General features: G+C 53.5%; 1 protein-coding gene across 1 annotated transcript in view; it reads left to right on the forward strand.

Annotated features, from left to right (window-relative positions):
* PLEKHM2 (pleckstrin homology and RUN domain containing M2) overlaps nt 1-23881 on the forward strand; it is a 39304-nt gene that overhangs the window by 5801 nt on the left and 9622 nt on the right. Inside the window, 6 exon segments of the mRNA XM_056123294.1 lie at nt 16302-16408; nt 16967-17076; nt 17570-17669; nt 18421-18508; nt 19600-19786; nt 21228-21287. Of these exon segments, the coding sequence (XP_055979269.1) occupies nt 16302-16408; nt 16967-17076; nt 17570-17669; nt 18421-18508; nt 19600-19786; nt 21228-21287 (652 nt within the window).

Consider the following 23881-nt stretch of genomic DNA (forward strand, 5'->3'; position numbering starts at 1 on the left):
GGTGCCCGCTCGAGCAGATCAATGAAAAATGGGACAACAGTGCTACAGTGCTACAATGCTGCACTCAGGAATTACTTCTGGCAGTGCCCAGGGGACCATACAGAGTGCTGGGGATTAGACCCCGGGTCTAAATACCAGGCAGGTGCCCTCCCAGCTGTGCTATCTCTCTGGCCCGAGGGCTCTGCCTTCATGGTATGGATATTCCAGGTGGAGGAGAAGAGTGATATATTAGTGGACAAATGAAATCCAAGGCGATTTCAGACTTCGAAAGGGTTGTAAAGGTGTGAGGCAGAGCAAGGTGGAAAGGAGCTGGCAGGGGAGTTTGTGCTGGAGCAGAGGGTCAGAGAGGACAGGCCTAAGTAAATGGCATTGTGTCCAGCAGGGGACACACTGCTTACAGATGAGAGAGTGAGAAGTTATTCTAGGACCGTGAGTAGTTGGTCTGAATAGCACGCAGATAGCTTGGAAGCGTGCAGAGTAAGAAGCAGCTGGCATCGTGATCTCTGTCCCCTCCGTCCCGGTTGCACGCCCTGTTTACAGGGCAAGTCGCGGGAGTGTGGAATTGCTCTTATGTCGTGCAAACCTTCTCCCTGCCGAGGACGTCCTTGACCTCTCCCCCACCTCACTTTGGGCACTTGGTCTCCAAGGAAGGGTCTGGCCTGGCCAGGCACACCTGGCTCAGAGCCTGGGCCTCCGATCTTCAGCTGCTGGGGCTGGTGAATGAGCTGCAAAGAGCAGGCTCTCCCCCCATCTTCTACACCTTCTCTGTATGTGGTTGTGCTCCATTCCCTGTTCTCTGGGTTTTTTGTTGTTGTTGTTTTATGGTTTTTGTTTTGTTTGTTTGTGTTTTGGGTCATACCCAGTGATATTAAGGGGTTACTCCTGGCTCTGCATACAGGAATGACTCCTACTGGTGCTCCGGGGACCATCTGGGATGCCTGGGATCAAACCCAGGTTGGCCGCATGCAAGACAAACGTCCTCTCCACTGTGCTATCGCTCAGGCCCCTCCATTACCTGTTTTGTTTTCCGTGGTTTCTTTTATCAGCATCAACTGCAGTCCAGAATACTATGGTCAAAAAGATACTTTGAGAGAGCATGTTTGCACATGGAACTTTTTTTTATTTCAATATATTGTTACAGTTGTTCCTTTTTCTGATTGATTATTGCTGTTACTCTCATTGTGTCTCATTTGCAACTTAAACTTTATCGTAGATAGGGATGGTGTGAGAAAACGCAGTCAGTGCAGAGTCCTGTACATGCATGATTTTAGGCATCCCCCAGGTGCCTTGGGATGGAGTTGAATCAGGCGGCACTGCTGAACATTACAGATGAGCTCAGACAGCATTTTTTTTTTCAATCTTAGCAAGTGCCTGGAAGTTTTACATGTGGGGGAATTACATTGACCATTTGGCTCCGATCAATAGTTTTGTTCTCTCTGGTTTCACGGAAAAAGTCTTTGGCGTTTTTACATCTTATGAGTTCTGAAAATCCCTAGTGACCTGAGTCGCCTGGACAAAGCTAAATGAAATAATATCTACGCGCACATTTTATTTTTTTTTTCAGGTTTAATTATTATTTATTTATTTATAGTGAGGGCTGCTTCTGGAGGTGTTAAGAGTTCATTAGGGTCACATCCAGCAGTGCTGGGAGAAAAGACAGTACATGCACATTTTAGAAAGTGACACGCTCAGGGTTTTGTCTGCGGACTTCCTCTTTCCCTACGTGTGTCCTCGTGGTGGCAGCTTTCTCAGCTCTTTTCCTCTCTGACGAAATGCAGGCTTTCCTGTGAGAGATGGAGGGACCTGGAGATCCCCAATCAGGAGCCCCTTTGGTGTTTCTCTGCCCCCCCCACCCCCATAAACCCTCCCAGGCTCAGCATGAGCTCTCTGATAACTGCTGTTTCTAAGCCCTGTCCACTCAGTTTTAAGACACCGTTCTCCTTTTATGAAATGCTTTTCCAGCGTCAGGTTTTTCTCTGAAACCTCATGGCCCTGTGATCCTTTCTGTCCCATCGCAGCACACCCCGGGCCCTCTCTGCCTGGCTTGGCCCATCCAGATGACCAGAGGCCGGGCTGAGACTCTCCGGTGCCTCTTAGACCCGTTAGACGGAAGATTCAGGTCACCATCTGGCAGCAGCCAGTGCCCTCTTCCATCTCAGCGGGGCCCGGCCACCTCTCCGCAGCCACTCTGCAGTCCCATTAGCATCTTGGCGTCCTGGCTTGAACAGTGCTGAGGTCGGTCACAGGCCCTCTTCAGAAATGCAGTTGGAGTTCCCCAGGAAAAGAAATTCCTGGCAACATTGAAAATCTGCTAGCTGCCGAAAAAGTCCTGTCTGAAAATGAACGTTGAATAAGGGGTAGTGTGTTCAAGACATGTTTGTTTGGTTTGGGGGCCATTGCGGATGGTGCTCAGGGACTGCTCCTCGCTCAGTGCTTGGGGCTGTTCCCAGCAGTGCTCAGGGGACCATGCGGTGCCAGGAACCCCAGGCTTCCTGCAAGCAAAAGAGTCCAGCCTACCAAACCATGGCACTGGCCCAGGACATGTTCTGATGTGGAGAGAAAGGAGGTCTGACTGATGTCATCTAGAGTGTGAATGGTTGGTATGTGAACTGGGGGCTCTTCCTTCTGCAGTCTTTGGTGCTCATCTCTGGCATCAGGATCCCGCATCATGGCACTATGTGCTACTGAAGCTGGCAATGCCCTTCCATCCAAGGGAAGCAACGTAGTCTCTCTCCAAAGGACTAAAAGTGCTCTCAGGGGCCGGAGCAATAGTACAGTGGGTAGGACGTTTGCCTTGCACGCAGCTGACCTGGATTCAATCCTCGGCATCCCATATGGTCCCCTGAGCACCGCCAGGAGTAATTCCTGAGTGCAGAGCCAGGAGGAACCCCTGAACATAGTAGGGTGTGACCCAAAAAGGGAAAAAGCTCCACAGCTTTTTCGACCGTAGCAGAAGGGTTTCCCTGATTGCATCTAGAAGCTCCACAGCCCACTGGACTGACGTGTTCAGAGCAGTTCTCAGGAATCGGAATCTGAATTAGGTACAAGAGATGTCCCTGCCGTGTCTTTCTGTAGCTGCTTAAGGTGCGAACGAAGGCTGTAGAACGTTGAGCAGGAGACTCAGGGCAGTTTCTAGGGAGAGTGTATTTGGGGCTCAGGGTTGAGGCCACACTGTCACTACCCAGACTCTGAAAGCGTCTCATCACTTTCACCAGCAGAGCAGTGGATTCTGTCACACATACATTGCCCCCTGCCTGGGGTATTCTGTTGTTGTTGTTTGTTTTGGGAGCCTCATCTGACAGTTCTTAAGGCTTTCTCTTGGCTCTGCGCTCAGGAATTGCCCTTTCCGGTGCTTGGGGGACCTTATGGAATGCCAGGGTTTGAACCTGGGTTGGCTCGGTGCAAGGCAAGCACCTTACCGGCTATACTGTCTCTCCAGCCCCACTTCAGCTAGTTACAATTTAGCTTTTCCCCCTTTGCTTGTGTTTATAAACATCATGGAAGTACAACAGGAAGTATTAGTTTCCTGTAATCTCTTCTTCTCCCCCATGACTTCATTTAGTTGGAACAAATAGAGTTCCAAGGAACCCAGCAACATGTGAGAACAAGGAAGGGACTAGTGTGGATTTGGAATCTGTGATCTCTTGTTTGTGTTAAGTAGTCAGCCCTCTCTCTGTGCACACTTTCACCCCAGGGTTCTTGCTGACTGTAAATGTATAACATGTGTGCGTACAGCTGAGAGGAAGGGGCCCCGTGACATCAGATCCTTGTATTTAATTTGTTCAGCACGTCCCTACAGTGTTTACCACATCACCCCTCCCCGATTCCTCAGCCAGGCTCCCAACACTTTGTAGGATGAGTTGTGACCCCTACTTAATATACGAGAGGAAAGAGGGCTGGAGAAGGGACTCACCCGCAGTTATAGTGCTTGCAGGAGATGGCTAGTGTCGAATGCTTTTTGTGGCTCTTGTCCTTTGCATTTCTTCGAGTCTTTTCCATCTCCACAGTGTCTGTCATACTGCAACCCACCCCTCTTCCCCCCGGCCCAGGCTTGTGGGTCAGGCCCCAGTAAAACAGCCTGATTTAACCGGTATGTGTTGAGTGACTATTCCACACCAAACACTCTCCTTGTCACTAGGAATCAGCACCAAACAAAACCCACTGGTCCCTGAGGAACTTCGGCTGTGGAAGAGGACACAGACATTAAACCCCAGTGGATTAGCCTTCTACCTAGCTGCCTCCCATGTCCTTTAATAATTATGGGCTTGTGACCCATGGAGTTCTTGTCATGCTTCTCAACTCTATTTACTTCTCTGTTTGGGGGCCACACCCAGTGGTGCTCCGGGTGAATTCCTGGCAGTGCCCCGGAACCATATACTCATGCTGGCTGCCTGCAGGGCACGAGCCGTAACGCCTATTCTGTGTCTCTCTGGCCCTATATCTGCATTTTCTTCCTTGCCTCTATTTTCCTTGATCTTATTTTTCTTGCTGGGAACTGAACCCAATGCCTCACACATGCAAGGCAAGTCATGGACCACTGAGCCACATCCTAACCCTCTTACCCACCTTTCAGCCTCTAAAGTCTCTGATGGCTTGACCCCAGCCTCCCGCGTTCTCAGGCCCCAGGGTGACTTAGTGATATGAGGCCGTTTTCCCTGGAAGCATAACAGTTGTCTTGATTGGGGAAGCATTTTGGGGTCATATAACTGCAGCAGCAGGAGAGGGAAGTGAAAGATGAACGCAGAAGCAGTGAAGGCCCCTGGTCTTTGAAAGACCAGTTGAAATAGAGGCTCCGAAAAACCCCTCTCTCTCCCACCAGTGCCACACACACCATAGAGCGTGGCATGCTCAGAAAACAGTGGAATACTTCTACCTGCTCCCACTTCGATCCCAGTAGAGAAGTAACCAGGTTCCCTGTGGGCGCTGCAGAGCCTTGTAGGTCTCTGGTGTTTGCCCAGGGATCTCTCAGCAGAGCCTCCTAATAGTTTCCATCCCACCCTGGAGGGGGTCTTTGGTCCCTCCAGGTGCCAAGTTCAGAGACCGAATAATCATCATGTGTCAGGCCTGAGAGGAGAGCCCTGAACTGCTTCTGGGGAACTCCTTGCTGCCAGATTACCTCAGAGGCCTGCGCCCAGCTAGATCAGTACATTGTGCCGGCATCCTACGAAAGCGCCCAAAAGCGCCTAAATCCATGGAAAATTCAAGCTCCTGCTTTTTCAGCCGTTGTCTTGGGAGCAGATCTCAGCAGAGCTGCCAGTGCAGCAGAGCCTGCCTGCTCGCCAGGAACGGGGCTGATGAGTAGTGGCGTGGCGCTGGGGGAAGAACACGGCCTAATTAGGTGTGTCAGTGGGAAATGAGTGGTTTAGAAGCCCTGATGTTAATCCTGTGCTTAAGGAACAATGGTAAACAAATGGCATAGCACTTACGGCGCCTCTCCACTCAGGGGTGCTCGCCCGCCAGTGCCCACGGGACCACCCAACCTGGGCACAAGGCCTTTCTGTCCAGACACCTTCGCGGAAGGCCAGTTCTCTGTGCCCGCTGAGGAACCAGACTGATTGGTTTCTGAAACATCGGCTCTCTGGTGGATTGGTTCTTAGGTACAGATGACTTCTGGGTGCTCTAGTTCTGTAATTGGCCATCCCTGTCCATGCTGAGGTGGGGTGGAACCTCAGGTCATAGGTTTGATTTTTTTGTTTGTTTGTTTTTCTTTTGCTTTTTGGGTCACACTCGGCGATGCACAGGGGTTACTCCTGGCTCTGCACTCAGGAATTACTCCTGGAGGTGCTTGGGGGACCATATGGGACACTGGGAATTGAACCCAGATCAGCCGTATGCAAGGCAAACGCCCTACCCTCTGTACTATCACTCCAGCCCAACAATTTTAGGTTGGGGGGAGAACTCTCCCTAGCAGTGTTCAGGGGGCCTGAGGGCCACTCCCCGTTGATACTCATCCCACTGGACTGGACGGTTCAATGGTAGGGTGCCAGGTTGTGACACTGTTTGGGCTCTGCAGTGTCAGGGACTACTAGGCCCACATCCAGCAGCACTGGGAGCCTTTAAGCTACACTCGGTGGGCTGGAGGGGAGCATGAGCCTGGGATCAGACTGGGGCTCCCTGCACCCCAACCCCTGTTTTGCTGCTTTGCCCCAGGAATTTAGTATTAATTTTTTTCTCTCTCCTCTTGCCTCTTTTTGTCATTTTGTGGTTGTGATGACCACAAGGGTTTGTGTTCCTTAGCTTCAGTGCCCTGCACCAGTTATGAATGCCAGAGACCACCCATCTGTTGTGATGGGGACCCCAGAGAAGTCCACCAGAACAGGCCTGGGATCTCGTCTCCCCACTCTGCTGCCTGCTCAGGCCCATTGCAGTGGTCCTGATGGGGAAGTACCATGGGGGGGTAGGGGTGAGGCGCGATTCCCCACTCCCACATTACAAAGAGATAAAAGCCCCTGTCCTAGGGGCCAGGAGGTAGTAGCTAGTACATGCCTTACTGGGGGCGTGGGGGTTTGTTTGTTTGGGGGGATTGGGTTTGGGGGCCACACTGGGTGATGTTCAGGAGTTACTCCTGGCTCTGCACTCAGGAAATACTCCTGGCAGCATTTGGGGAACCATACGGGATGCCATATGGGAATTGAACCCTGGTCGGCCACATGCAAGGCAAACACCCTACCAGCTGCATTATCTCTCCGGTCCCAACTGACCCAGGTTTGATCCCTGGCACCGCGTGGTCCCCTGGGCATTGCCCACTGTAGTCCCAGGGGCCCTCAGCACTGCTGGGGTGGCCCTGGGTGTCCCCGGCAGAGCAAAGCTCGAGCACCCTCAGGCCCTGGCATTGAGTCCAGGTGCCCCAAGCTTCCTGGGCACCAGTTGGGGGGCCCAGAATAAAAGGGGAAACAATTGTGGCTCTCGGGCTGGGGAGATCATGCTGGAGCGCACGGCTAGCGCATGTGAGAGCCTGGGTGCTGTCCCTCTGTGTCCCAAGCCAGAGCACCACCCGAAGTATTGCTGGGTGTGGGCCCTATAAAAACGCCTGCCCCAACAATGATGAGAGAGGCTAGTGGGCTGGCACAGGGCATGCCTGTGTGGCTGGCCTTTTGACCACTGCGCCCGGCCTGCTGAGTCCCTGCCCAGCACGCCCCCGAGTGGATAAGGTGCTTGCTTTGCATGTGGCTGGCCTGGCTTCAAGCCCAGGTACTCCATACAGTCCCCAAAGCACTGCCGGGAGTGATCCCTGAGCACAGAGCCAGGAGTAAGCATTGCCAGGTGAGCCACCACCACAAAAACAAAACTTGGAGGCCACATCCAGCACCACTCAGTGTGGTGCTCTGGGCCCACTCCCAGCGGTTCTGAGGGACCAGATAGTACTGGGCTATATATTGACCATATGTTGAACTCCCGCCTTCCGCTGCAGCCTTGTGAGCCACCTCCCTGGCCTCTCACCGCTTCCTTTGAGTTGCTGAGTAGGGCCCAAAGCTCGAGCATTTCCTGGTCCCAGAAGATAGCACTGGGCATTGTTTTGTGGTTGTGTGTTTCCAAGACAAGACAGAGAAGGCTGGGCTGTGGCGTTTCGGAGCAGAGAGTGGGACTCGCCCCGGTGAGAATGCTCTAAGTCAGGCCCCGCTCGACCCGCCAGTGTGTTTCCCCCAGGCTTCCTCGCAGCCACGGGGCCTGGCACAATCTTGTGAAGGTCCATCCCGCTGGAGCACAAGGCCAGGCGCACCATCCTCCTGACTCCGAGAGACGGGGGACACAGAGCACAGCTGTCTCTGGCTGGAGCTGGAGTGTACCCAGGGAGTCTGGAGCCCAGAGAGAAGAGCAGCTCAGCCAGCTCTGAGTGGGTCTGGGACAGGCTTGACAGTGGACAGATGGACGGACAGACGATGGACAAAGGCTCGAGCAAAAGCCTTGCAGGAAATCGTCCCTTCGAACAAAACAAACCTCATTCTCAGCTGACCTTATTTTTAAATTTTTTTCCACTGAGAACTTTTTTGTCCTGCCGTCAAGCCTCCCCGCCCACCTGCAGTTGGTCTTCCCACTTGGGTACCTACCCCTGGGGTAGTAAACCCCCCGTCTTAGTTTTTCTGTTCCAGGGCTTGGCCTTGAGCCCTGCCCCCGCCACCCAGTTTTTTTCTACTCCCTTTTTCCTGCCACCCTTTTGGCAAAACTAATCAAAAGAGTGTTTGTGTCACTCTCCTCCTCCCTCGCCAGCATCCCTCCTCCTTCCCATCGCCCTCCCTTCTTCCTCTTCTTTTCATTTTGAGGGGCTGTGGGGAGAGGAGGATGCTTTGGGCGACACCTGGCCCAGACTGCTCTCCGCTCGGTGCTCAGGAGTCGCTCCTGGAACCAGAGTCACCACCTGGAAGACAAGTGCCTTAACTCTTGTCCCGTCTTTCCAGCCCTACCCTACCTCCTTTTTTGTTTTTTCATTTCTTTCTTCCTTTATTTTCCCTTTTTTTTTTTCTTTTGTGGTTGTTTAGGCCACACTCAGCAATGCGCTGGGGTCACTTCTGGCTCACTCTGGGGAACATACTGAATGCCTGGGATCGAACCCAGGTCAACCACATGCAAGGCAAATACTCTGCCCACTGTCTGATTGTTTTGGCCCCACTTTTACAGGAGTTTTTTTTATCAACTTCTGTATCAAAACAGTATCTGATACATATGCCAGGGGCTTAGCAAATATTTGTTGAAATGTATGGCTCTGGCCACTGCTGAGTTGAGCAAGAAACCATACTCTGCCCAGTCACAGGTGTGCATTCCTCGTCACCTCTGCTCAAGGTTCTGGACCAGCGTCATAAAGGTCTCCTGTAAAATGGATCTTGTTTTAGGCTCTGCAGGAAGTATAGACTCTGCATCTACTCATCTCTATGGTCAGCAGAGAAGCAGCTATAGATAATATAGAACAGTGACTATGGATCCCATTTCAGTAGAAGTATGGAAGGAATGAGGTTTGGGCCATACCCAGCAGTGCTCAGGGGCTGCTCTCTTCCTGGTGCTTGGGGGACCATGCAGTGCTGGGGATTGACCTGGGGCCTCCTGTCTGCATACTAAACCTTTAAGCCATCTCTCTGGCTCCTCGATCAAGCATTTGAGGGGGGCGGCAGGGCTGGTGGTGCTCAGGGCTTACTCCGTGGCTCTGCCTCCCAGGATCATGCCTGAAAGTTCTTAGGGGACCATAGACGGTGCCAAAGGTACCTAACTTGGCTGCATGCAAGGCAATTGCCCTACCTGCAATACTCTCTCTCCGGCCCACTTATACAACTTACTTTACAAAGACAGGAGGTCAGTCTATTGACTTTTTATTTTGCAACCCTGCTCTAGACTCCTTCTGAAATTCTCCTCCTTTTCCCCAAATCTGCATGAACAGCCAGGAAATACACAGCGCTAATTAGCAGTCTGATCAGGAGGACGACTTTCTTCCCGGCAGTCAGGAAAGCACCTTCTGAAGCAACTGTGGCTCGGGCTGACCAAACAGCGCACATCCTAGTGGGGAAACGCCAAGACGAAGGAAAAGAGAAAGTAGTGGGCAAACTGCGATCTGCCATAGGCCCCGCGGGCTCACTGTTCGCTCATCTTCTGAGAAGCAGAGTTGCCGTGATACTGAGCTGGTTCCCATCAGGCCTACTGCTTTTCTCTCAGCTCTCCTACAGCCCATCTCCAGAAGAGGGTTAAACAGACAAGATCGTTTTCTGTACCTTGTGCACTCAGAGACCTGGAGCCTGGATTAGATGAGAAAACCTGCTTTCAAAATAGGGCCCTGCGGCCTTTCTCCACTGTGGAGAAGCCTGTGCTCTCTGTTGAATATATTGAATATCTATTTCTCTTTCTCTCCCCTCACATCTCTCTAAATTTCTACTTCCTTTTTCTTTTTCGATTTTTAAAAAATGTTGGGCCACACCCGACCATGCTCAGGGGCCACTCTGCACTCGGAAATCACTCCTGGCAGTGCTCTGAGGACCTTTTGAGATGCCAGGCATCCACCCCGGGTTGGTCACGCACAAGGCAGACGCCCTCCCCACTGTACTGTTGCTTCCGGCCCTCTCTGAATTTCTTTCAACAAACATTATTTTGCTCTGTGACCTACTTTATGGGGTGGTGTTGATCCTTAACTTCAGACAGGACTTGTGAAATGTCTTAGCATCATTGTTTTCAGGGACCCATGTACTCTGACACAGTGTGAACCACCTCTGAGCCCTGGCAACAGCCTATAGTAGGGCACTATTGCCAAGTCCTTTTGACAGATGAAGGACCCAGTTTAGAGAGGTTTAGTATCAATACCCGGAGGAGTAGAGCCCACACCCCTCTCTCAGTTGTCTGACTCCAGAATCCACCACACTTTCAACCCTTTCGCTTCCTGTCTAGTGTACAGCATTCGGTAAGTGGTGGCTCTCATAACTAATGTTAGCTCTGCCGGCAGGTAGAAGATGTAACTGAAGAAAATCTGGGAAATTGGGGCTTCTCGGCTGGGTTTCCTTCATTATGTTCACTCCACTCCTTCTGTAGTTTCCGTTAATTGGGGACTCCCAGTCCCTGTGTGCTTCTGCCTTCCTCCTACTCCCTGTTCCTTCAGAACCTGTAGATCTTATGAGTAAATGCAGTAAATGACTGGTGGGCACTGCCCAGCTGAGGGGAAGCGAGAGTAGATGCTCTTTCCTTCCTTTTCACAGGGTGCCCTTGTGTGTGCTTAGGGGAACAGACGGGGACCACGCTTGGTGAAATTGACCCGGCAATGCCGTTAACGATGGCTTGGTGCTTTTGCTGGCCGTACCATACTACTTGGGCCCAGTGGTGCTCGGGACCACGCAGTGCGGGGAAGGAGCTATCTTCCAGGTGGTGCTGTTTACGTTTGCCTCATTCTTTGCTGACAAAGTCCAGAGTATGAGCTCCAGCTGTTAAGATAGCTCCGAAAGTCCTTTCATCTGACTCACAGACACTCCTTTAGTTTTGGTTTTGATCTTAGAGTCACACCTGCTGGTGCTCAAGGGCCTTTCCCGGCTCTGCGCTCGGGGGTCACATCCGGTGGTGTTCAGGGGGTCATGAGGTATTGGGGATTGAACCTGGGCCTCCCTCTCAGACATTTGCTCCCGCCCACTGAGCTCTTTCTGCAGCCCCGTAGACAGTCTTATTCTTCCGCTCCTCTCTGAAACTGTGTCCAGTCATGGCGCTGATCAGGATCTTTACCGACTTGCTGGGAGAGAGCGGTGAGAAGAGGAGGCTTCGGAGCCACCTGCCAGTACACTGAGCAGAACATTAGCTCTCCGTCGAGAGCAGAGTCTCAGCACCTGCCTCACGTTTAGTCCAGCGCTGCCACGGGTTTGTGTAAGAGTATGAGCTCAGATTCTTAAGCTTGGCTACTTTTTCTTTTTCGGTCACACCCAGCGATGCTCAGGGGTTACTTCTGGCTCTGCACTCATGGCAGTGCTTGGGGGACCATATGGGATGCCGGGGATTGAACCCAGGTCAGCTGCATCCAAGGCAAATGCCCTACCCACTCCAGCTCCAACTTGGCTACTTTTTATCGAGCACTTGTTGCTTACTGGAACCTAGGCTGATAAGCCTTTCGTGTATATCATTTGATCTCCTCAAACAGCACAATCAAGTTGAAGTTTTTTTTTTTTTTCTCTTTGGGTCACACCCGGCAATGCTCAGGGGTTACTCCTGGCTCATGCACTCAGGAATTGCTCCTGGCGGTGCTCAGGGGACCATATGGGGTGCTGGGAATCGAACCTGTGTCGGCCATGTTGGCTGCGTGCAAGGCAAACGCCCTACCCGCTGTGCTATCGCTCCAGCCCGTTTTTTTTTTCTCCTTTGGTTTTTTTGGGTCACACCCAGCTGTGTTCAAGACTTATTTCCAGGGGGAACTCAGAGGACCATTTGTGGTGCTGGGGTTCAAACCCAGGTCAGCTGTGTGTAGTGCAAGCACCGTACCCACTGTACTCTCTCTCCAACCCAAGCTGAAATTTTTGACATTGGAGACAGTCTGTCACTGTCACTGTCGTCCGTTGTTCATCGATTTGCTCAAGTGGACCCAGTAACATCTCCATTGGAGACTTTGTTGTTACTGTGTTTGGCATATCGAATACATCACGGGTAACTTGCCAGGTTCTGCCGTGTGGGCGAGATACTCTCAGTGGTTTGCCAGGCTCTCCGAGAGGGGCAGAGGAATCGAACTCGGGTCGGCCATGTTGACTGCATGCAAGGCAAATGCTCTACTGCTGTGCTATCGCTCCAGCCCCCGGAGACAGTCTATTTTTTATTTTCTAATTCAGTAGCCACCAACTTTCTGTGGTTAAAGGGCATTTGAGATACAGGTAGATAAATAATTTAACATTTTTGTCTGATGTTGATTTAAATTTCAGTGACCACATGTGGTTGGTAACCACTGTATTAAACAGCTGAACTCTAAACAATCTTTTTAACCCATTTTACAGATGAGAAAAAGTAAGAGTTCAGGGTTCATTGACTTAAAAGGCTCCCAGCTGTGCAGTAACAAAACTCAGCCCTGTCCTCTGTTCCTGCCTGGTCACACTCTGTGTGTGCTTTTTGCAGGAATTGTTTCCTGATTACAGAGTTTCATAACTTATAATACCTTGTGTATATATGCAGTCTATCTGAAAATTAATATACAAGAGCTAAAGTAACATCAAAAGGGATGTGTGTGTGTGTGTGTGTGTGTGTGTGTGTGTGTGTATGGCACTACCAGGGGTATTTTGTGAGCACAGAGCCAGGAGTAAACCCTTGAGCTTTGCCAAGTATGGCTTCAAAAAAAACCTGAGCAAATGAGGCAGGGAACTCCATGTTTCTAGACAGGAAAACTCAAATATCATATTATTTTCCCACCCAAATAATCTCTGGATTCAGTGTAATTCTACCGCAAATTCAAAAGGGAATTGTGATGAAATTTTTTGTTTGTTTTGTTCAGAGGCCATCACCAGTGGTCAAACCTGGTCTAATCTAGGTCCCCTGTGTGCAAAGCATGCACTCAGACCTTTGAGCTAGCCCCCTAAGCCCCTGTAATGAAACTTGATTCTAAAGGCGTGCCTCAGGCCAGGGAGAATGGTCAGGGGCTGGAGAGCATGCTTCCCATGCAGGATCCCTGAGTTCAATCCCTGGCATCCAGTGGCCCCCAGACACTACCAGGGGTGTCCCCCAAGCCCTGAGCCAGCAGTGGTTCTCAGCACTTCCAGGCATCACCCCAGAACCAACATGAATAAATACAATTACTACTTAAAAAAACTAATGGTACTGTTTTTCACCTATTGGACTGGCAAGAATTAGATTTAAAATGTCTAACATTGGTGGGAAAACATATATGGTGGGAATACAACTAGATCCAACATTTTATTTTTTTAAATTTTTTTTTCCTTTTTTGGGGGGGTCACACCTGGTGATGCACAGGAGTTATTCCTGGCTCTGCACTCAGGAATTACTCCTGGTGGTGCTTGGGGGACCATATGGGATGCTGGGAATCGAACCCGCATTCGGCCGCGTGCAAGGCAAACGCCCTGTCCTCTGTGCTATTGCTCCAGCCCCTAGATCCAACATTTTAGAAGGACAAATGAACCCATCCAAATAGGAAATATATCCTTCACTCTGTAGTTCTACTCAGATCACTCCAGTATGGAAAACACACTTGAGAGTCATGACATTCATTGCATTATGTGTAATCTCAAAGAATTGAAGGCAATGACCATGACCTTTAATGGTTAAAATATGATTTATTGTGTTCTAGAATACATTGTGGCTATGGAAATGATCATGGTTCTCTTTGTAGTGATACAGAAGTATGTACATTTGATCTATTTTTGAATTAAGGGAATTCAGATTTTAGAACAAGTAAAGCACGATCCTATTTCACTCCTCCCCCCTTGCTCCCAAATCTGTGCACAGGAAAAGTTTGGGAGAATTTGGGGCTGGAGGATAGTACAACTTGCATCCCACATGGTCCACCGAGAACTGCTAGAGTAACTCCTGAGTGCAGACCCAGGAGTAAACCCTGAGGATCTCTGGGTTTCCCAACATTCACCCCCCCACCCCAATAACCATATTATTACAGAATACAGTGAGGAATCTCTGTCACTCCTAGATGCCTTCACTAAATATTAGGGGTCTGGAGAGATAGTACAGTGGGGAGGCCTCTTGACTTACATGCGGCCGACCCAGGTCTGATCTTTGGCACCCCATATGGTCCTCTGAGCACTACCACTAGGAGTCATCCCTGAGTACTTCTGGGTTCCCCCCAACCCCACCCAGCAGAAAAAAAGTAAATTGGAAAAAATGAAAAATAGAAAGTAAATCAAGTCAGGGATGGCTTAGTGGGAATGCAGCTGCCTTGCAAGCACGAGGCCCCTAGTTCCATCCCTGATCCCCACCAGGCTGGGTGGGGGCCTGGCAGCACACAACTGAGCATATGAATGCTGAGCCCATATGGAAGGGTGGGAGCCCCAGTTGTAACTGTAACAGAGGAGGCAGGAGTGAACCAGCAACTTTGAAGTTGTCCGAGGTTTTGAACTGATATGGTGGGTATGGCTAAACCTATAATCAAGAAAAGGATTATGCCTCTGGTTTAGCTTTTTCCTTACTAAGGTCATTATCTGAGGTTCTGGTCTTGAGCTAGCTCCCAGGGCTGGAATACAGGCTTTGCATGAGGAGGTCTGGATTCGATCCTTGGCACTACACTAAGCACCTCTGGGTGTGGCCCCCAAACAGAAGACTCTTGTCTCAGGTTTACCTTTATTTAATTTTTTTTCTTTTTGGGTCATACCTGGCGATGCACAGGGGTTACTCCTGGCTCTGCACTGAGGACTTATTCCTGGCAGTGCTGGGGGACCATATGGGATGCTGGGAATCCAACCCGGGTCGGCCGCATGCAAGGCAAATGCCCTACCCATTGTGCTATTGCTCCAGCCTGCATGAAAGCTTGTAACTATCTCACGGTGATTCAGTAAAATTAAGAAAAAAAAAAAAAAGAGGGTAGTGGGATGCCTGACAATCGAGTACTTGCATGTGTGAGGCCCTGAACTCCCTATGTCCACCACCACCAACACACACACACACACACACACACACACACACACACTTTCAGCATTGTGACTCTCTCAAAATCATTCCCCCTGGGACTTGGCTGTGCTGGCCTCTCAGGAGGGAGAGTGGACCCCTCCGGCCAGGGCTTTCTCTGGCCTCCAAGAAGAGAGGCTATTTTTGTTGCGGGGGCTGAATGGCTGGCGTCTCGCCAAGAGCACGTGCTCCTGCTGTGGTTGGGGTGCCCTGTCCGCTGCTGCTGTCCCCTTCCACGGCTCCCAGAAAACGCTTGAGAGCAGGTTTGTCTGGCGCCCAGGGCTTAAACCTGAGACCTGGGCGCAGGGCAGCCCCCTCTCTGGGTGTCCCCCCTGCCCGTCTGGCATCAGAGGGGCAGAGGGTGAGCAGTGGGAAGGCCTTTTCTCCTGGTGCTGAACCTGCCTGTTAATGGTGGCCGCAGATGACTCACGTGTCTTCACTCAGCTGACACTGACCTCATCAACCCTGGTGTCCTGGTGGACGGGCGGGCAGGGCTGGCCCAGGGCTGCAGTTCCAGTTCATCTTGCTGCTTACCCAAATCTCCTTTTTGCAATCTGTTAGCCTGGGAACAGTGTCCTTCTCGGCACAGGGTGACAGGAGCCTGGCTTCTACCCAGACCCACAGCCTGCCTGATCAAGTTCCTTAGGCAACTCCACTGACCCATGCCACCCCCAGACAAGAGGCCTTAGGGCAGGTGCCTGAAATCCGTAGCAAGGGGCAACTCCAGGGGGCTGTGGGCTGCCCAGAGCTCTGGGGTGTGTTTGTTTTTGTTTAGGGCCACATCTGGCAACGCGCAGGGATCACTCCTGGTGGGGCTCAGGGCATCATATACAGGGCTGGGAATCGAACCCAGGCTGTGCACGTGCAAGGCAAACCCCCTTCCCCGCTGTGCTATCTCTCCAGCTCCCGGGCAGGGGTTCTTGATTGAAAAAGAGGCCCTGGAGTTGAGGCCTGGTACCCCTTGAGAATCACTCATGGATCGTGATCCCTTCCCAACCGCCTGGTGGTCCATCGTGCATAGCGCTTCGGGCTGCTTCTTGGGGGCTCCGCTTTAAGCCCGTGTTCTTTGCTGCCCTGACCCCTGCCAAGCAGGGCAAGCAGCCAGCATGAGCCGGAGGTGGTGGGGGTCTTCCCAGAGCCTCCCCTGGGCTGACTGGGTATCTCCGCTGCCATGGGTTTGCAGCGGCCCTGCCTCTTGATTCTCTCTCGTGATCGGGCTTTTGTGGGGTTGCTGTTCCCTTCAGCTGCAAAGCTACTTTGCTGCGTGTGAGGATGAGACCCCTGCCATCCGGAACCACGACAAGGTCTTGCAGCGTCTGTGTGAGCACCTGGACCACGCCCTGCTGTATGGGTAAGGGGGCACTGGTGCCGGGAGGGTGCCAAGAGCCGCACAGAGTGTGGCGGGGGACCCCGGCAGCCTCCCAAGTGAGGGGCCTGACCTCTGTCGGCCTTTTATGTCTTCTCTCTTTGGCAGAAAGGGATCTGTCTCCCTCAGCGGGGGCCACAAGCTCTGTAGTTGTCCCCAGTAAATCATCTCGTCGGGCAGACGTTACCGGGGGCAAGAATTAGCTACCATCGGGGGCAGATAGATAGTACTGAGGGTAAGGTGCTTGCTCTGCACATGGCTGACCCGAGTCTGATCCCCAGCACTCTAGGCATCAAATCCAGGGCCGCCTGAATCCCGCCAAGAGGGATCCCTGGCACAGAGCCAGGGGTAAGACCTGAGCACTGCCTGGTGGGGCCCAACAACTACCCCCCCAAAAAAAAGTTAGCCACAGGAGTACTGGTCTGGTGGCAGCCTCTCGGTCCTGCTGGAGCTCCACGCTGCCATGAAGGCTGGTGGACCAGCGGGCTGCAGTTTCCCAAGGGGCCCTGGGAGATCCTGGAAGCTCCTGTCCTCTTTCCTCAGGCTGCAAGACCTCTCATCTGGCTACTGGGTGCTCGTGGTGCATTTCACCCGGAAAGAGGCCATCAAACAGATCGAGGTTCTACAGCACGTGGCCACCAACCTGGGGCGCAGTGAGTAGTACCAGGCCAGCCCCGGGAAGGAAGGGACCAGCCCCGCTCTCCCTGTGCATAGCTCGGGGCTCCGCCGTGGCCTCCATGTCAGCCCCAGGCAGCCGTTCACCTTGAAGTTCCCAGTGGTAACAGGGCATTAGAGGGCCTTGAGCCCTCTTAACAACTCCCGGCGTCTGGCAGCGTAGGGGAGCTTCACAGGTGGAGTGGAGGAGAGCGCGATGCCGGGGAGAACCACCCCCTTGCCGTCCTGCGGCCCCAGCTCCCAGGACTTGGGCTGGGGTCATTGGCAGCCCACGGATCCCGTGTGGTTGATCTGCTTCTGCTCGACTGCAGGCGAGGGTTTGGAGAGGGAAACGGACTTGTCCATGGGGGTGGTGCTCCCTCAGCGAGGAGATTGTTGGCACACCTGGTCCCCTCAGTCCCTCTTCCTTTCCTCCCTGCCCTCTTTTGGCCAACGGGCCCCCCTTCCAATTTTCCTGCCCTTCATCTGCAGGCCGGGCCTGGCTCTACCTGGCCCTCAACGAGAACTCTCTGGAGAGCTACCTGCGGCTGTTCCAGGAGAACCTGGCTCTGCTGCACAAGTACTACGTCAAGTGAGTGCTCGGAGGGGTGTGCGCAGAGCAGCCTGAGCCTCATCCCAAAAGAGGGGTCGCATCCAGAGGCTGGAGTGACAGTACAGTGGGGAGGGTACTTGCCTTACACATGGCCGACGCAGGTTTGATCCCTGACACCCTGCATGGTCCCCCAAGCACTGCCAGGAGTAATTCCTGAGTGCAGAGCCAGGATAACCTCCGAGCAGCACCAGGTGTAACCCTAAAACAAGAGAAGAAAAAAAAAGTCACATCCTGTCCCCACAGTGTGCCACATCAGAGGCCTTGCCTGGCACTGCTTGTGAGGATTTGTCTGTGATGGCTCGAGCCGGGAAAGCCATGCCGGAGGGAGGACAACGTATCCCATGACCCTGGGGTCCCAGGCTGGCTCCCGAGTGGCACTTTGCTGCTCTGCCTTGCCTGACCCTCTGCCCAGGCCTCAGGCCTGACTAGAACGTTTCACCTTGGCGGGGGGGTTGCCACTGGAACCACGTATTTATAGCAGCTGCTCAGAGCCAGAGAGAGGAGCCTTGAGTGACAGGCCCCAGGCCTGCCGTCAGGTGCCATGTGGCTCTGCATCCGGAGCGAGCATGCCAGGAAGGGGTGGGCAGGAGCCGCTGCCAGCTGGGAAATCTTGGGGGGAAGCTTGACCAACCCAGGTTACCTTTTGACACCACTGGCTTACTGCTCAGGTAGGCAGAGTAGGCGGCCAGACCCAGACCGGCCCTGCCAGGGTGCCTCCTCTGTCCCACAGGAACGCCCTGGTCTGCAGCCACGATCACCTGACCCTCTTCCTGACCTTGGTCTCTGGGCTGGAGTTCATTCGATTCGATCTGGATCTGGTGAGGCTGCCGCCTCCTCCCGCCGCTGGGGGAGCAGGACCGGGGGGCCAGGGGAGGTGTGGGGAGGGGGGACGACACTCAGTGCTGGGCTTCGGATTCCCTCTCCGGGAAGTGTGTGGGATCTGATGTGCCCGGACAAGCCTGGTTAGCTCGGGGAGGCTTCGGAGCTGAGCGTTGGGCTTGAGTGGAACCGGGTGGCTCAGGGTCAGAGCAGTAGTACCCTGGGTAGGGCACTTGCCTCGCACACAGCTGACCCGGGTTCAGTCCCTGGTGTGTCATATGGTCCCCTGAGCACCGCTAGGAATAATTGCTGAGTGCAGAGCCAGGAGTAACCTCTGAGCATCTCCGGGTGTATCCTCCATCCCCACCACCAAAAAAAAGAAAAGAAAAGAAAAGGAAGGAAGGGAGGGAGGGAGGGAGGGAGGGAAAGGAAAGGAAAGTCGTGCTGCTGGTCAGGACGCCCCGCCTCCACCTCACCTCGGGGACAGCCATCTTCCTGGGGTCTGTGCACTCAATCTCGGGGCTTCAGGTTTATAAAGGGCAGGACGGATTCTGGGGGACAGAGCAGGCATGTCTCTGTGTCTTCGGGAATCCTGGTTGAGCCCTCAGCCCTATGTTCCCAGCCCCCCACCCCTCGTCCCTCCCAGCACTTGCTAAGTCGGCTGCAGGCCCAGAGAGAACTAAGGCGGTGGGTTCCAGAGTGGCCCTCAGCCTCGGCTCCTAAGGTCGGAGGCAGGGCCTGCCCGGTTCTCGCTGACCGGCCTTTCTTGGCCCCCTTGGCCCCTTGCCCGGCAGCACAGACCGAAAAGGGAACTTGGCTCCGGAAAAGGAGTAGCAAGGGGAGGAAATGGGTGACCAACAGTTAAAAAAAAAAAAAGAGCCTTAGGGGGTTCAGAAGGCAGACGGGGTTCTGCATCTCTGCCACCCACGGCCTTAAGAGCTGCAGCCTTTGCTCCTGGACGGTGTGTTTCTGAGCACTCGAGGCCCGTTGATTTCCCAGAGTAAAGCTTGCCTGAAGGAAGGGGAGAGAGAGGCGACCGTGTGGAGACCATGCATTCGGGCTCTCTCCAGGCCTTTCTCCCTCCCCTCAGGACGCCCCTTACTTAGACTTGGCCCCCTACATGCCCGACTACTATAAACCCCAGTACCTGCTGGACTTTGAAGATCGCCTTCCCAGCTCCATCCACGGCTCGGACAGCTTGTCCCTCAACTCCTTCAACTCGGCCACCTCCACCAACCTGGAGTGGGACGACAGTGCGATTGCCCCGTCCAGTGAGGGTGAGTGGCACGGGGCGGGCAGGAGCCCAGCCTCTGCTGGCCAGCTGGTCCTGGAGCCTTGCCCGAGCCCGGCCCGGGAACAGCCTTGCTTGGGTTCAGGGATGGAAATTTGGAGGGGTGCAGTGCCAACCCGTTTCTGTAGAGTTGCTGGGGTGGTCCAAAAAAAAGCTGGTTCCGGGGATGAAAAGCTGCACCGCGATCTCCCGAGTGTGAGATTTTTGTTTTTTATTCCCAGATGGCTCCAGCCACAGGTCCAGGGCAGAGATTTGGAGAATGGAGGGTTGAGCAGTGGGACCTAGAAATTCTGCCACTGGCATCGGCGAGGGTTTCCTCCTGGGGGCAGTTGCCCTTCCCCAGAGTCTCAGGGAGAAGAAAGGTGAAGGAGATGAGGGACGCAGGTTAGGGAAGCTGGGCCCCACCTTCTCATGAGCCTTCCGATTCCTGCGCTTGCTAGAGTGTGAGGAGTGATCGCACCCAGAGCATCAAAGACTGAAAGAATGCCATCAGCACTCTGGGTCATTTTGTTGTCTGGGTCTTCCACTTCCTGGGTCAGCCTGGTTTCTTTCCAACCTTAAGCCTTCACGTTCGCTTCCAAATGAACTCCATGGGCTGGAACGATAGTACAGCGGGTAAGGTGCTTGCCTAGCCCACGGCTGAACCGGATTTGATCCCTGGCACCCCATATGGTTCCCCAAGCCCTCCAAGGAGTGATCCCTGAGCACAGAGCCAGGAGTAAGCCCTGAGCACCACCAGGGGTGGCCCCAGAACCAAAAGAAAAGATAATAATAAATTAAAGAATTGCTTTCACCAGAGCTTTTACTTTCCCCCTCGCCGACCTCCAGGGACAGGGATCTGAGCCCTAGAATCAGTCCTGGACTCCCCAGAATTGCCTCAGCCTCACCCCTCAGCATCATTCCTCCTGCTCGTGCCGTGCATCTCCCATCCCAGGGAGAGGGAGGCTGTTTTCAGACTTGCACTGGCAGGCAAGACTGTGTCCCTCATGGGATCAGCGGCAGGAAGAGGGCAGCCCTCCGGGGAACTCAGGAGGAGGTGTGGGCCTTGATGGCGCAGCCTGGCACTCATGGTCCAAGGCGGTCCCTCATGCCCACTTCATCGCAGCTGCTGGGCTACCGAGAGGGAAAGGGCCGAAGGAGAGGAGGACAGAAAGGAGGGAGCAGCGGGTCAAGGAGGAGGACAGGCGTGGGGTGGCTCTGCTCTCCTGCCAGGCCCAGGCGTGGGGAAGACTCATCCCCGCTCTCGGCCCATCACAGGCAGGGAAGCAGCTGGGGTTCCGAGTTCCCTTGAGCAAGTCAGAGAAGATAAAGTTTAATTTTTTTTTTCTCTGTCTTCTTCCCACCCTCCCCACCCTGTTGCCCTGTACCCTCCTTGCCCTGCCAGTGTCTGTGTTTCTAATCTTCAGTTTTGTCCCTCGTTTTTATAGATTATGATTTTGGAGATGTGTTTCCGGCAGTGCCGTCTGTCCCCAGCACAGACTGGGAAGGTGGGCCAGAGTCTGCTGTCACCCCCCTTTTCCTGTCTTGCACCGTGCCCAGGCCCGCTTGCTGCATGACTCAGAATCAGCTCGTTCCTTACAATCGTGTCAGTGATCGTAATAAAGCTGAGTTTGGTGTTCTAGGAGATGGAATTCTGCGCAAGGGGAACTTGACCTTTAGCCCTCGGCAGATCTGAGCCTGCCTGCAGGCGTTGGCGTGTGCGGGGGCTCACTAGGGGACTGGGTTTCCTGGACACAGAAGCCAGACAAAGCACAGGGTGTGCGCAGGGAACGGCCAGCCAGTGGAGCCCAGCGAGGGGAGACTTGTTCTGCAACTCCGTCTCTGTGCGAGCCTCGTTCAGCCGGGTGCGCTCCAGTCCCAGAAGCAGCCAGACACCGGGCAGAGATAAGGCTTGGGCGCTGTTCTCCATGGCTTTCTCTCCGGGTTTTGTTTGTTTTTCCCCATGCTGGGGCTGGAGTTCAGGGCCCAGTAGGAAAAACTTGCATTCTACCCATCCCGTTATATCTCTGCTTTGATACTTTTGAGAGATTAAGGTCCAAGTGAGAGAAGTTGTACAGCTGAAACGGCTCAGGTGGGCATGTGACATTTTTTAAAAATGTTACTTTTTTTTTAAAGGGATTTTTTTTTTTTTTGCTTTTTGGGTCACACCCAGCGATGCTCAGGGGTTATTCCTGGCTCTGCACTCAGGAATTACTCCTGGCGGTGCTTGGGGGACCATATGGGATGCCGGGGATCGAACCCAGGTCGGCCACATGCAAGGCAAATGCCCTACCCGCTGTGCTATCACTCCGGCCCCCAAAAGTTATGTTTTTAAAATATTTCCCCCCCCCTTTTTTTTTTTGGTGCTGGGGATTGAATCCTGGGCCTCGAACATGCAAAGCAAGTGCCATGCCACTGAGCTGCATTCCCTGCTTCTCTGTGAAGTCTTGGGGCGGATTAAAATAAAATCTGTCACTCATCCTGCCCAGTCTGTTGGGCAGCAGTGATGCTCCAGTCACATACAGGTAAAGGTAAAGGTAAAGGCCCTCCCGTTGATCGTCGATTTGCTCAAGCGGGCCCAGTAACGTCTCCATTGGAGACTTTGTTGTTACTGTGTCTGGCATATCGAATACTCTCGGTAGCTTGCCGGGCTCTCCGAGAGGGCTGGAGTGATAGCACAGCGGGTAGGGCGTTCGCCTTACAAGCGGCCAACATGGCCGACCCCAGTCACATACAGACTCAGGAAAATCAGGAGCCATTGCCTTCTTTCTGTGGTTGCTCAGAGCACAAGTCGCGCTTAGGAGATGGCCAGGGCTTCCTCCTTGAATGCCAGGCCAGAGTAGACCCCTCTTAGTGAAAGTCCTTCTTGCCCTGTGGGCCACTTCTGTCCAGGTGGGCGGGACAGGTGCCAGCCACTGGTCCTGCTCCCGAGCTCACCCATTGTCATCGCGCCTGGATCTCTGCTGAGTGACAGGCTGTGCCTTCCCAAGTCACATGAGGGAAATGAGGTGCAGCTTTGGGGGAAGGAAGTGGCCCAGAGAGAGGTGTTGGAGAGCCCCCGGTTTTAGTTCATCCCAGCTAGAAATCCAGAATTCCATCTGAGCAGCTCTGTGCTCCCTGCCTCTCCTCCTGAAGCACCTTCTGGGCCTTGGTCTTTCCCTCCAAGTCTAACTAACTAACTGACTAACCCTTCTGCTGTCTGTCTGTCGCTGTCACTGACCAGCAGGGCCCAGCCTTCCCCAGGGCGGGAAGTGGCACTGCTTGCTCAGGTCGTCTTGGGCTCCAGGGCACCGGGAGGTTCTCCCGCTGTCCTGGCCTCCCATGCCACACTCAAGACTTCTGGAGCTCGCCCTGATGGCTGACCTGCAGACCTGGAGGAAAGCAAGGTTGCAGGAAGCTCCATATTCTCGGCCGCCCCCTGGGTGGCGATGGAGGCAGCTCCTGTGGTCCACAGCCCCCTTCCAGGCTGGCAGGGTCCAAGCCCTGACACGCCCCCAGCTCTGTGGTTCTCCTCACTCAGAGCAGCTGCGTACCCAGGACCCCAAACCGGAAGCAGGGTCCCTGCAGGTGCCTGGGTCCCAGGACCCCAGCAGATAGCTTTCTGGAGCACTGGTTTTGTCCTGGCAGGTCCCATGATGGCTTCAGCCTTTCTTTTATCCTTACATTGAAACAGTGTCCTTTGGCACATGGACAGTGTCCGATGCCAGCAGGCAGCTGCCTGGGGTTGGGGGTTGAGGGGGAGTTCCAGGATCCACTGAGAACTTAGCAACAGGCAAGACCCTCCGGGCTGAGATCAATTGGTACGCCCCCTCTCCTCCGGGTGGGTTGTGGCCATGAGTTCCCTGGAGTGTGAACCAACCTCCCACACCCTCATCGCCAGCCCTTGTCCAGGTGGTTCCACCTGCCAGGCCCCGGTTCTCCTCTGGGTGGCTCCCACCCGGATGAGAGCCCTGTGAGCTTGTCTAGTGTGGGGGGAAGGAGGCCCATTCCAGTGACCGAAGGTGGCCGGCTGGCAGAGTGGCGTTCAATCAGACCAGCTCCTCTCTGGAGGGTCAGCAGCATGTCCTGCTTTCTCCCCAGAGTGGACAGTTGGGTGAGGCTA

The sequence above is a fragment of the Sorex fumeus genome, unplaced genomic scaffold (genome assembly GCF_029834395.1).
Source record: "Sorex fumeus unplaced genomic scaffold, SorFum_2.1 ptg000047l, whole genome shotgun sequence".
NCBI lineage: Eukaryota > Metazoa > Chordata > Mammalia > Eulipotyphla > Soricidae > Sorex > Sorex fumeus.